Below are 14006 nucleotides of genomic sequence, written 5' to 3' on the forward strand. Positions count from 1 at the left end.
GATACCTTAATTTTCTAAGAATTGTATAAAAATAACCCTATATACCCTCAGTTGGCTTTAAATATCAGTTAAACCAAAATCTTTTATCAGTGACGCTATTAGCATTGACCTATCCATTCCACTGAAATAAATTTAATCTATATTAAAAATTCTACACTCATGAATAAACTATGACTTCTGGAACACCTGCTGCCATAAAATTATTAGATATAACTTTACATAGCAAGGCTTTAAAAAGTAGTGTCAAAAATCACCTTTGTTTAGAATGCTGTCTTTGTATCTTTCCATTATACTGTACATCACTAACTTTTATGTACAGAAACTCAACCATATTACTTTTAATCTAGGAGAGAAGACTGAATAATTCCTCAGTGGGCTGTTGTATTTTTATGTGGCTAAATTGTTGTTGTTGGTTTCTTGTCCTTCTCTGTAGTCAGCTTTGATGGGTCCACCTGGCCCAATGGGTTTCACTGGCCGCCCTGGAGCCCTGGTATGAAAACACAGTTTATATATATATATATATATATACATATATATATATACACATATATATATATATATATATATATATATATATTTTTTTTTGCACTCATATCTGTGTTTCATGTCTATATACATTATGAGAATGTGATGTTTGCAAATTAACAAATGGATGCAGAAAAGGGTTAGTTATCCTGTCCTCTGGTGTGTTGTAGGGCCCTTCTGGCAGACATGGTGTGAAGGGAGAGACTGGAGATCCTGGTCCACAGGTTATTTTATGTTGTGTGTGTGTGTGTGTGTGTGTGTGTGTGTGTGTGTGTGTGTGTGTGTGTGTATTTAGCCTCTTCACAGTTGCCTATTTATTCTGCAGGGTCTCAGAGGTCCTCAGGGGGTACCTGGTCCTCCTGGTAAAGCTGGTAGAAGAGTAAGTAACCACCACTGATCTGATCTACAAGTTTATAGATCTGATTTAATTTGCAGCACTTTTCATTTTACTGAATGTCTACTGTTTTGCTCATTAATGCTCTTGGTGTTGTTCCAGGGCCGACCTGGTGCTGATGGTGCTCGTGGAATGCCAGGAGAGCATGGACCTAAGGTCAGACATGTTTTATTTCAGCCATTAGTTCTATGTACTATATCACAAAACATGCTAAAACTATAATGAATTTTCTGGTTACACAGTTATACTCTGTGACTACATAGGACACTGTTATAGAAGCAAGTTATTTATAATCACATTGTCTGTTATCACCCAAATGAGGATGGGTTCTCTTTTGAGTCTGGTTCCTCTCAAGGTTTCTTCCTCATGTCATCTGAGGGAGTTTTTCCTTGCCACTGTCGCCACAGGCTTGTTCATTGGGGATAGCTTAGGGATAAAATTAGCTCATGTTTAAAGTCTTTAATTTTCTGTAAAGCTGCATTGTGACAATGTCTACTGTGAAAAGCACTATAAAACTAAATTTGAATTGACATTTTGTTATTGAGGATTAGTATATTAGTATGTTATTGAGGATTTTTTGCAGTTGCAGGTTGTTTTTGTGCACTGGCTCCAATGTGAAGTGTGTGTGTGTGTGTGTGTGTGTTTTAGGGAGATCGTGGTTTTGATGGCTTGCCTGGTCTGCCTGGAGACAAAGGTCATCGGGTGAGTACTGCAATCTCAAGTTCTCATGGATTGTTTGATTATCACTGCATCCATAAAGCAACCAGCATTGTGTACGACCTCTCCCACCCCTTTCACGGACCCCTCACGTTCTGCCAGTACGTACTGGAGCATTTGTGACACCACTGCCACAAGACTCCACAACTGCTTCCTCCCTGAGGCAGTCAGATTACTCAACACCCTGCTCCCTCCCAAAACTCACCTGTACTAATCCAAGCCATTCCTCTATCCAGCTGTGCCTTTTTGGGGGACTATTTTTGTAAATGGAGTAAAAATAAACCAAATATTTGCCCATACTTTGTCAGTCACTCTGACAAATATTAATTGTACAAAATCAAGCTCACACTCACAGTCATCTTGTGGTACTGAATATCAGTATGGTTGTGATTATCTGCAAGTGAATGTCCTGATATTCAGCACAAGAACACTCTCTTTTTGTTTGTGTCATATTGCTTAATTATGTGTTGTTTCATGGTCCTGGAGAAACCACATTTACATTTAATCCAGTGTATATCCACTCTACCAGTTGCTTCACACATTTCATATGTTTCTTCTGTCTAGGGAAATCCTGGAGGAATGGGACCACCAGGATCCCAAGGGGAAGATGGAGAGAGAGTAAGTGGTATCTACAGCATGTTTTTTTCTGTGTTGTCTGTACTCTCTATTGCCATGGCTTGCAAAGCGAGTCATGTTTCTGCTTCTGTGGATTCCTGACTATACAGCTATTTTAAAGTAGTGATTTCTGTCAATTAGCATCAGTGTTGTTATTATTTAATTATCATAAGTAAGTTTAATAGACTGGTCCATTGTGAAAGGAAAAGGGTTCAGGTAAAATTTGATAACAGGCATAAATAATGTTAACTTAAATTCAACTGTGGGAGGTGATGCTAATGATAAACCGAGTTTCAAATCTATAAACACTGGGTAGTAGCAAGTTCAGCAATAAAAGGATTGAATGGCTCAAATCATTTAATATGGTGGTATATATTTGCCCTGCTGTTTCATGAAGGGGTCCTTGGTAATTCTGTTCTCTGGAAAGGCTTCTCGGATGCAAACTGTTTGAGAAGCTCTGTTCTGTAGCATGCAACATATTTACTGCATCCAGAGTATGTCACATGGCATGTTGTATATTTAAAAAATATCCTTAATTGAATGCTGAAACCTGTTTTCTTTGTTTCCTTTATTTTCCTAGGGAGACGTTGGGGATGTTGGGCCCAGAGGACTCCCAGGTGAACCAGTGAGTGCTTCTGTATATCACTCATATCATACACTGCATGCTATATGTACATGACCCCACAGAATCTAGTTCTTGATGTAAAACTAATATTTTTTCAGTAACTCACACCTTGTTAGGTTTAATTTAATTTGAGATCGTGCCAACAATTCCTCACTGATTGATTGTTCCTTTTTTTCCTCATGTTTTCTAGGGACCTCGTGGGTTGCTGGGACCGAAGGGTCCCTCAGGAATCCCTGGACCTCCAGTAAGAATTCAGTCTCCACAAAAGCTGCTTTTTTTATTTCAAGAAAAATATATTTATTTATATGTAAGTGTGCTGGATCAATATGTAGCATCACTGTATAAAAGTATTCGGATATGTAAAATCTCTTCAAATTCATAACTTTTACTTGAATCTTACATTAATTACTCAGCCAGTACTTATTCTTGTCCAGCTGAACTAACATAGACACTATACCTGTTCAATAAAAACACTGAAAACACTAACTTTTGCTGTTAATATGTAATTGTAAAGCATAAAAATTAAGCTTTATTTAATATATTTTAGACGTAACAATTCACCCAATTCACGATTTGATTCGATTCACAATACTGGATTCACAATTCAAATTCCCCATAATATTCAAAAATAAATTAATTAATAATAAATGAAGAAAATGTTATTACCAAAAAAGGCAACATTTATTTTCTTATTCTTAATCAACTTAAAAACTTCATTTTGTTAAATAAAACAAAGTTTGTTTCATTTTCTTAATAACCAAAAATAATTATTTACCCACATTTGTAAAGGTTGGGGTAAAATATAATCATCTATTAACTAAAATATTCCTTTTATTAAATATGAAAAAAGTTTATCACGAATAGACCTTTTCTTAAACTTTTATGAACATTTGTATTGCCTCCATTTGCTTCTTTTTTCTTTATCTTTCAGCAGTCCGTAAAGACAGCTCTGATTTCTTGTTAAATCTATTTGCACAGTCAATCACACAGTAGCTCTTTCACATTTTAGATCTGGTTTTGTGGGTTTTCATGGCATTAGTGCTGAATTACTTCTGCCTATGGTGAAGTCACATGCATTCCCACTGTTGTATATTGTTGTGTGTGTGTGTGTGTGTATATATATATATATATATATATATATATATATATATATATATATATATATATATATAATCTCATTATCTCTAGCCGCTTTATCCTGTTCTACAGGGTCACAGGCAAGCTGGAGCCTATCCCAGCTGACTACGGGCAAAAGGCGGGGTACACCCTGGACAAGTCGCCAGGTCATCACAGGGCTGACATCCGGGTGCTCCGGTTTCCCCCACAGTCCAAAGACATGCAGGTTAGGTTAACTGGTGACTCTAAATTGACCGTAGGTGTGAATGATTGTCTGTGTCTATGTGTCAGCCCTGTGATGACCTGGCAACTTGTCCAGGGTGTACCCCGCCTTTCGCCCATAGTCAGCTGGGATGGGCTCCAGCTTGCCTGTGACCCTGTAGTACAGGATAAAGCAGCTAGAGATAATGAGATGAGATGTATATACATAGTGTGTGTGTGTGTGTGTGTGTGTTTTGTATGCATTCCTGATGTTGTATCCCCCTCTGCTGTCTAAATAATGAAATTGCAGCTAAGAAATCACGCAATCTGATAATCATTCTTTTTTTGTTGTTTCATTGATTCAAATCACCATAAATTCAGATCACGATTTATCTTTGCATGATATATGCCTACATATATAGACAAATATTCGTAATATTACTAAAACATTCTTTTATTCTTTCTGTCTTAAAACATTAAGATTTCACTACTTTTTTATCCTCTTCAAACCTCTTTAAGGGTGTGCGTGGAAATGATGGACCTCATGGGCCAAAAGGAAACTTGGTTAGTAAAATTTTTAATGTAGATTTTACTGATATGCTTCAGCACCATCTTAGTGTCCTGTTCTACTTATTTGTTCATATTTAATAGGGACCTCAAGGAGAGCCAGGACCTCCAGGCCAGCAGGGGACTCCAGGAACACAGGTTAACGATAGAAAAATCATTGATATTAAACTATTCATGAAATACACAATACACACAAAACACAGTAAATAGTATGAGTGTAACACCTAGGGCGTAATTTTGGGTAGGGACGCTAGGGACGTGTCCCTACCAATATTCAGCCGCTACTGTGTAATCACAATCAATAAAACCGATGTCCTAACCTGAGCAATGATTATATGGCACACAAAGGGTTAAATGTATGACACTGCTAATAATCCCCCCTCTAACGTAGATATCATTCTCTGATTAGCTACCTGTTTCTCGCTAACTTACATGGTTGGCTATCCCAGCTGTCACTCCATCTGCTGTAAAAGCAGCACACTTCCCACAGCAGCCGTGACTACCCGCCCATCAAACCCCCATATCCCGCACGTACACACCTGACCTACCCCATGCACCCCCCCACTCTCCGTCAGCCTACAAATTGAGCTGGACTTCGATGTCCATGCATGTTTGCCCTACGACTCGCATGCTGACTTGAGTATCATGGATGACGGCCCCCCCTCCCAAGAAACGAGACATTCATTCATTCTTCTTCAAAGTCAAGAATGTAAGTGCAGGGTTTCCATCAAGGTTTAAAACCTCAACAAAATCCTTTTGATGTATGGAAACCCTTCATAAAAGTATTGCTGCGGCTCCTTAGGCAGGTTTAGCAATGTGACAGGATGCATCAGAGCTAGACTACTGCATAGCTGCAGAGAAAAGGAATGCTGGAGCAATGTAACTTGGTGTTAGATAATATCCTCAATGAATGAATGTTAAATTTATATACCTAATGGTTTTACAGAATGTAAGTAGTCAGATGTAGGCTACTGCATGGCCATGCAGATGTGCGACTTGCATTTCAGAATCAACAGCGTGACAGCCGCTGAGTCTGCTGCTGAGTCTGCTGCGTTCACCGTTTTACAGAGACCTCTTTCTACTACTACTCGGCTCGGCTAGATACAACAAATTCATGGTCCTTTACTGCCACCTACAGACGAATATTGGTAACTGCAGCATGAACATGAAGTCACAAGCACATCTGCAGTGAAAATCATAACACACGTTACGAACACAGAAACAGGCAACAAAAAGACATAATATGGAAAATGGAGGGGCAACAAAAAGACAAAAAATGGGGGGTATACTACAAATGCAATACTAATGTAATCATAATCATGCTATAATAGGCAATCACTAAATTATATATCCAAATATAATTTTAACTAAATTTGAGCTTAATTACAGAATAGAAAATGCCACCAGTAGCACCTATTTATGAGTGTCTCAATAAGGCAATCAGTGAATTTTGAGACACCCCCCCATGTCAAACAATACAGATATTGAATTTAAAAAAAAACCTCAATATTTAATGCTAAAAATGCTTAAAGTTTTTAATTCTTATTTTCATGTATTTCTGTGGAAGAGACAGAACGACTGCTTAAACACAAATTAGGAATTGTGTGGTGTAAAAATAATAAATCATCAGATTCTAGCAATGTTGGGTTAGGTGCCTTGCTCAAGGGCACTTCAGCCATGGATGGAGAGGTAAGGGTAGGATTTGAACCTACAACCCTGGGATCCAAAGACCAACTCCCTAACCATTAGGCCACAGCTGCCCTCATTAACCTATAAGATCTGCATGACATGAAATTATGATTGCTAATGGAAAAAAAACCTTTCGGAAGCTCTGCCTTGGATCACTTTTGTGTCCCCACCAATGTCAAAATCAAAGTTACTCGTGTAACACAGTGCCATTATCTGTTTACATTTGTTGGGGGAAGCCATGGCCTAATGGTTAGAGAAGCAGCTTTGGGACCAAAAAATTGCTGGCTCGATCCCCTGGACCAACAAGACTGGCTGAAGTACCCTTGATCAAGATACCTAACTGCCAGCTCCAGCAAGAGTGGTGGTGTACCTTGTGTCTGATTAGCCAAAGAAAAACTGATGATGTGATTATCAGTTTGGGCAGTGCCTGGCCAAAACTTAAAAAAAAATATATATTTTTAAGTCATTAACTCATATATACTCTGATTTACAGGGAATGCCTGGTCCTCAGGGTGCTATTGGTCCCCCAGGAGAGAAGGTAAAACTCCCAGCAGGTCATCTCCAGTTTTAGACTCATTTTACTCAGAGGGCCTGATTTATTTTGAATAATGTATGTATGTAATAATGTAATATGTAATATAAAATAATAATGTAATATAAAAATGTATGTAATAATAAAATATGATTGTTAAGATGGCCATCTTAACAATCATATTTTTGTGGTGATTAGTTGAAATGCATAAATCTGTTTAGTGCTAATGAAATGCTTCAATCCAACAGTCGGTGTTAAAAAGTGAAAGATTTGGCTCTCTTTTTTTTTTTTTCTCAGGGACCTACAGGAAAGCCAGGTCTGCCAGGCATGCCTGGAGCTGATGGTCCCCCTGTAAGGATGGCTTTTCATCATGCATTGAGAACATTTACTGTAGTCACCCAACACTTCTTTATTGTCTTATTCATCAATAATAATATGCAGATTCATTGGTGTTTTGTGCCACAATTAACAGCCAGCAGGAGTCGCAGATCAGTCTGAGACCACCGTCTGCTCTGAGGGAAGGGCTGTTCTGTTTGGGAACGTATTGCTTTAGGTATATCGTAACATTCTCTTTACATGCAGGGTCACCCAGGAAAAGAAGGTCCAGGTGGAACAAAAGGAAATCAGGTCTGTCTGTGTAACTAACATATTTCAGTGAAAGTGACCCTCAGAACATATAAAATATTATACTAGCTCATAAACTGACTGTAACATACAGCGCATCTACAGTCTGTCAAAAACCATTAACCATGCTCAGGTGTTGATTGATTTTCTATAACAATTTGACTCTTACATTGATATTAATGCACTTGTTCGAATAACATTATTGTTTCTATCGTAACAGCTCAGCCGCTGGTATCCGTATAGCACATGCATCACATAATATTAAATGTATTATTAAATGTATTATTATTATTATTATTAATAATAATAATAATAATAATAATAATATGTTATTTAACAAAGCTGTGGTGAAGTTTTCTGTAAGGAGATGTTGATTTAACATTATTTATGGAAAGAGATTCCACTGTCAGTGCTTTGTAACATTCAGTGGGCGTTGTCAGGACAGAGAGGAGTTAACGTTTCTTTGCACTTCGTAAAAAAAACACACTACAGACCAGACCTGTAACAGTTTATTGTCACAGTTAATGGCATGTCCATAAGACAAGTTAGTTCCTGTCCTTACTTAGCAGCTATAAACAGTCAATCCTTCATCGGCTGCTCTTTATTCTCTCTTGATGTTAATGAGACAAATAAGTTTGTCTGTGTTAAACAGCATGTTTTATGAAGTACTTGTACACATCCCTGTGAGTGAGATATTATTATAGAAACTAGAAAATTTTAGAGCAAGTTTATTAATATTTTATGTTGTTTATGTTACAGCTAGAACTCACACTGTTAGAGAAAATACAGAATTCAGCAGCATTGTGATCTAAATTAATCAGTTTATTCATGTTTATAATCTATGCTGATGTCAGCAACCTATATTGAGCTAACAATTTGTGAAAATTTCTCTGATTCTAGTGAATGAAGTGTGCCTACACTTGTAAAACTGCAGACACACCAAGAATTAATCTTTTTGTCACTATTTCCTCAGGGGCCTAGTGGTCCTCAGGGTGCTATTGGCTATCCTGGTCCTCGTGGAGTTAAGGTGTGACTCATTTCTCTGTCTACTATTTGACTTGAAATGTTAGTGAGTAAATATCTGAATACATTTTTTTAACGAACCTTTCCCCAGGGGATTCAAGGTATCCGTGGACTGAAGGGTCATAAGGGAGAAAAGGTAGGCAGAGGCAATGTCTCTGTTTACATTGTCTCATGTTATAAGGTACAAAACCCTATGGATCCTTTTTGTTAAGATTTTTGAGGTGTGTTTAAAATGATGCAACATTGTCCTAGCTCTGTGTTAGAGACCTCACTGAGAAAACTGAACATCTAATACTTTCACTGTCCATTAGATTAAACATTTTAGCTGTATGTGATTATTGTACTGTATACCATTGTTAGGGAGAAGATGGTTTTCCTGGAATCAAGGGAGATTTTGGTCCAAAAGGAGAAAGGGTAACTGTCGACTAATGGGCAACTCATAAAATTAACAATACTTGCTATTGCATTTGTTAAGCTGTACGTAGAACTTGTTTGATTGAGTCCAAAATTTTGTAAATGAATAATACATAATTGACTTGCTGAATTTGTTTTGGTTTTGTTTTCTACCTGTATGAATAGGGAGAGGTAGGAGTTCCAGGCCTCAGAGGGGACGATGGGCCTGAGGGTCCTAAAGGGCGCATTGGTTCCCCTGGGGAGATTGGACCACTTGGCCTGGTTGGAGAGAAAGTGAGTTTGACAAATCTATAGTAATATAAAACATGTCTGTTTATTATTATTATTATTATTACCTACAGTGTTTTTGACTGAGATCTTTAAAGCTAAATTGTGTAATTTTAGGGTAAACTTGGCGTACCTGGTCTGCCTGGATATCCTGGGAGACAAGGACCGAAGGTGAAATACACTTCTGTGATCTGATACATTTCACACAATCACAGTTTCATTTCATACCTATTTATCAAGGGGTTGAATATTTTGTTACAGCCCAGATGTTTGTTTATGTATACTAACAACAACAAGAACAACAACAAGTGTTGCCAGGCAAAACAAAACTCGCCCGGCAACACTTATTTTATACCTAGATGTTGATAATGGTAATATTTCTCAATCAGCAGCTGTCAGGTTATAGTAAAAAAAGAAAAAAAACTTTTATATACTGTTTATTACACAGAGAGAGACCCAGATTTAGATTTTGAATCAGAGTTGTATGTTTGTGAAAGAGAGCATTACAGTCAGAACCAGAATCACATGTGTTTGTGAGAAAGAGAAATAGAACCAGAAGGAAGATATCGTGGAAAAAAAAGATTTTGACCTTTTTGGTGACCTTGACTGAATGACCCCCAAAATGTTGGAGGTTCTATTTGAGACCAATGCCCATCTATCCTGAAAGTTTCAGGAAGATTGGTCCAGCTGTTTTCCCATAATATCGTTAATAAACAAACAAACAAAAAAAAAAACCCACCGAAAACAATACCTCGCCCCCTGGTGGACTCCGTCTCAGGCGAGGTAATAACAACAAGCAGCGTTTACAGGCAAAACAAACCTCTCCCGGTCGCACGTATGATGAATATGAAGGAAGATATTGCGAAAAAACGATTTTGACCTTTTTGGTGACCTTGAACTTGATTTTGACCTTGTGTGTGAACATACTTGGCCAATAAACATGATTCTGTCATCTGCTGCGACAGTGTGTGTATGTCAGCCTCGGTTCGGAGGTTTCAGTTTCGAAAACTGTAAGAGGTAAGAGTAGAACAATATGAAGTACAGACAGTGGAAGCTCAGTGGAACACACTTTCCCTCTGTAATAAACATAAAGATGTCTGAAAGCGATTTCTTTAGTCTAATCCATTAATTTATAATTTATATTTATAGTAATAAATCAACAGAGCGGGCGGCACGGTGGTGTAGTGGTTAGCGCTATCGCCTCACAGCAAGAAGGTCCGGGTTCGAGCCCCGTGGCTGATGAGGGCCTTTCTGTGCGGAGTTTGCACGTTCTCCCCGTGTCCGCGTGGGTTTCCTCCGGGTGCTCCGGTTTCCCCCACAGTCCAAAGACATGCAGGTTAGGTTAACTGGTGACTCTAAATTGACCGTAGGTGTGAATCTGAGTGTGAATGGTTGTCTGTGTCTGTGTCAGCCCTGTGATGACCTAGCGACTTGTCCAGGGTGTACCCCGCCTTTCGCCCGTAGTCAGCTGGGATAGGCTCCAGCTTGCCTGCGACCCTGTAGAACAGGATAAAGCGGCTACAGATAATGAGATGAGATGAAATCAACAGAGTGGGGAAGTTTTAATCAATGGGGTTTAAAAGTGGGCGTGACCAAAACCCCTTCCATTTGCGCATGTAAATAAACCAAGAAACCATCCAATGACAGCAGTGTATGCAAATGAGGCAGGTAGTGATCCAATCAGCGTGTTTGTGGGCGGAGTCTCCGAGGCAGCGCTCTTGTAGTCTGAGCTCAGAGCTATTTATTTATTAATACCTTTTTGGTCACCGTGACCTTGACCGGATGACCCCCAAAATTTTGGAGGTTCTATTTGAGACCAATGCCCATCTATCCTGAAAATTTCATCAAGATTGGTCCAGCCGTTTTCCTGTAACATCGTTTACAAAGAAAAATCAAAGAAACCATGGACGTCACTAGGATTGAGAGATGGGCGGGGCTTAGCCCCAGGAGTGTGTTCAGTAATGTGTGCGCGCGCTGAATTTTTTTTTATTGCTCCTACATAGACTTCGTCAGTTATTCATTATTTGAAGAACATTTATCAGAATCTGTTATCTGGATCACTTTCTTTTTCTACCCTGCTATTTCTCTCCTAAGTCTTCAGGATACCTACTTTATATTAACAAAATAAGTCTAAATCAGTTCATTTGAGGCTGGGGCTGTGCTTATGAAGAAAGATGTTTACAAATATCTCCATCAATGCATTTGGTAAAAATTAATTAGGTTATATTTCAAATAAAGCTATTTATTTCAGTCTGATGCACTGAACTTAATTAGTTTAGTTACAACTAGCTTAGTTCAAAATCCTAGTGAAATCTGACAATACAGACAAATGTGAATGTTTCTCAAACATTTATTCTGCCAAGTGAGAATACAGTATACCTTAAAGGGCTGATGACACGAACATGACTCTATGCAATTTCTTAAATAAACTATACAACATGGCAAACATGTTAGATTTCTGTTATAATTACGTGAAAAGAAGCTGTTGTTATGCAAATATCCAACTTTTAATTGCACAGCGCAAGAAAACTGGGTCCGTGGCTCGCGGCCATGTTGTGACGTCAGCGGGAGAACACGCTGCGGTTCACTGGCTGTTCTACTCATAGACCATCCTATGGTTCTACTCTGGTTCTACTCAATGGAAATGGCGCATGAAAACGCTGGTGAACTCTTTAGTGCTAGCTCTTCCTCTTCTGGGAGTCTAGAATTGTGTTGATCTCTTCCGAATAGAATCTATGATAGCCTACCCTCTTTACCCTTTGCCTCTCGTTGCTAGGCGGCAGTTACATGAAAGCCGCAAGCTTTCACAAGCAAATACATGACTGATATCACGCCGACTTTATGATTACATTTATGATTATCATGTAGAATCTATAGCTCTACGTACCTTTATCTTATGTCGTTTCACAACACATGTTCTGACAGGAGGACTGTCTTTGGATCCGGCATAGCTACTAGTAGACCCCCTCCGGAATACTGGCAGTGTTGCCAGATTGGGATTCTTCCCGCCCAGTTGAGCGGTTTCAAGTGCATTTTGGTGGGTTTTGAATATATTTTGGGCTGGAAAACGTCAGCAGTATCTGTTGCCAGATACTGCTGAAGTTTTCCAGCCCAAAATATGTTCAAAACCCACCAAAATGCACTTGAAACCGCTCAACTGGGCGGGAAAAATCCCAATCTGGCAACACTGTGTAGGCACTGCTGATGGTAGTAACACACGTTTGTGATGAACTGAACACCCAAGAGATTCTTTTAAGCTGGGAAGGGTGTCAAAACAATCCAAATCGAAGTGTTCAGAGCACAGGACGGATGTTGGTGAGGGCTCCCACTTGTCACAAGTGCGCCTGACTTGCTTCACCCACTTCGCATGCAGCTCGGGATCTCTGGGAAACTTGAATAAACTTACCCCATCCTTGTAGGTTTTGGAGCAAAAGCCAGCAACACAACGCGAAGGCATAATAACTAATATATATATATATATATAAAAGGGGCGGCACGGTGGTGTAGTGGTTAGCGCTGTCGCCTCACAGCAAGAAGGTCCTGGGTTCGAGCCCCGGGGCTGGCGAGGGCCCTTCTGTGTGGAGTTTGCATGTTCTCCCCGTGTCCGCGTGGGTTTCCTCCGGGTGCTCCGGTTTCCCCCACAGTCCAAAGACATGCAGGTTAGGTTAACTGGTGACTCTAAATTGACCGTAGGTGTGAATGTGAGTGTGAATGGTTGTCTGTGTCTATGTGTCAGCCCTGTGATGACCTGGCAACTTGTCCAGGGTGTACCCCGCCTTTCGCCCGTAGTCAGCTGGGATAGGCTCCAGCTTGCCTGCGACCCTGTAGAAGGATAAAGCGGCTAGAGATAATGAGATGAGATATATATATATATATATATATAATGTATAATAATAATAATACTAATAATGACAAACTGAACACCTGTCGCATCAACAATAAACTGGTAAGTTAGGAGGAAGGTTCTTTCGCTGACGTCATATAGCTCCTCCTCCTCCTCCGTCTCCTGGGTGCTGCAGCCCTGTCAAATTTGCCCAAATAACCGCGTTTTTTATCATAACTTGTAAAATAGGCGCCTTCGTGAATTAATATATGGATCATCGGGAATTACTTTTTATGTTATAAAACATCTCCAAAGATGTCAAAAACGTGTCATTAGCACTTTAACCCTTTGGGGGACACTTAGTTTTCAGAACAGATATCAAACAAATAAATAAGCTTAAACTGATAGTGAAGTTTAGAAAGAAAATTTGCTCACCATTTCTGTCCTATCTCAAAAACAGCTTTCATTATTTAAGTGCTAGCTAGAGCTACTTTAGGAGATGGGCTAAAACACAAAGAAAAAAACTAAGGTCTTACTTGGAAGGGTAGTCCCTGAGCCCCTAACACTGAGGTAACTGCAACAATTCGCTTCAGATAGTCCCTTCTCTCTGCTATCTTATGTGCATTTGCAGACACCATCATCTGTACAACATCTCCCTGTTGGCTAATTGCCTGATATCCGTTCCATGCAACAACACTGTCCTTATGGGACTGTGTCATGTCATGCTTATTAAAGACAGACAAAGCTTTTTTCCAATTTCTGCAACCACAACTGACCAAAGCATCATGTTTTTGCCAAACACTCTGCATGGGAAGCAGAAAGCAGCATTCAGGTTGACTGAATACTCTAACCATGTGTACTTGGCAAACCAGCT

General features: G+C 39.2%; 1 protein-coding gene across 1 annotated transcript in view; it reads left to right on the forward strand.

The window, feature by feature from the left end:
• col11a2 (collagen, type XI, alpha 2) overlaps positions 1-14006 on the forward strand; it is a 239729-nt gene that overhangs the window by 134038 nt on the left and 91685 nt on the right. Inside the window, exons 12-29 of the mRNA XM_060904819.1 lie at positions 434-490; positions 696-749; positions 851-904; positions 1022-1075; positions 1568-1621; positions 2201-2254; positions 2832-2876; positions 3067-3120; positions 4713-4757; positions 4845-4898; positions 6943-6987; positions 7279-7332; positions 7564-7608; positions 8579-8632; positions 8720-8764; positions 8989-9042; positions 9208-9315; positions 9427-9480. Coding sequence (XP_060760802.1) covers positions 434-490; positions 696-749; positions 851-904; positions 1022-1075; positions 1568-1621; positions 2201-2254; positions 2832-2876; positions 3067-3120; positions 4713-4757; positions 4845-4898; positions 6943-6987; positions 7279-7332; positions 7564-7608; positions 8579-8632; positions 8720-8764; positions 8989-9042; positions 9208-9315; positions 9427-9480 — 984 coding nt within the window. The remainder of the gene's footprint in view (positions 1-433; positions 491-695; positions 750-850; positions 905-1021; positions 1076-1567; positions 1622-2200; positions 2255-2831; positions 2877-3066; positions 3121-4712; positions 4758-4844; positions 4899-6942; positions 6988-7278; positions 7333-7563; positions 7609-8578; positions 8633-8719; positions 8765-8988; positions 9043-9207; positions 9316-9426; positions 9481-14006) is intronic.

This window comes from Neoarius graeffei, chromosome 22 (assembly GCF_027579695.1).
Source record: "Neoarius graeffei isolate fNeoGra1 chromosome 22, fNeoGra1.pri, whole genome shotgun sequence".
In the NCBI taxonomy this organism is placed as follows: domain Eukaryota; kingdom Metazoa; phylum Chordata; class Actinopteri; order Siluriformes; family Ariidae; genus Neoarius; species Neoarius graeffei.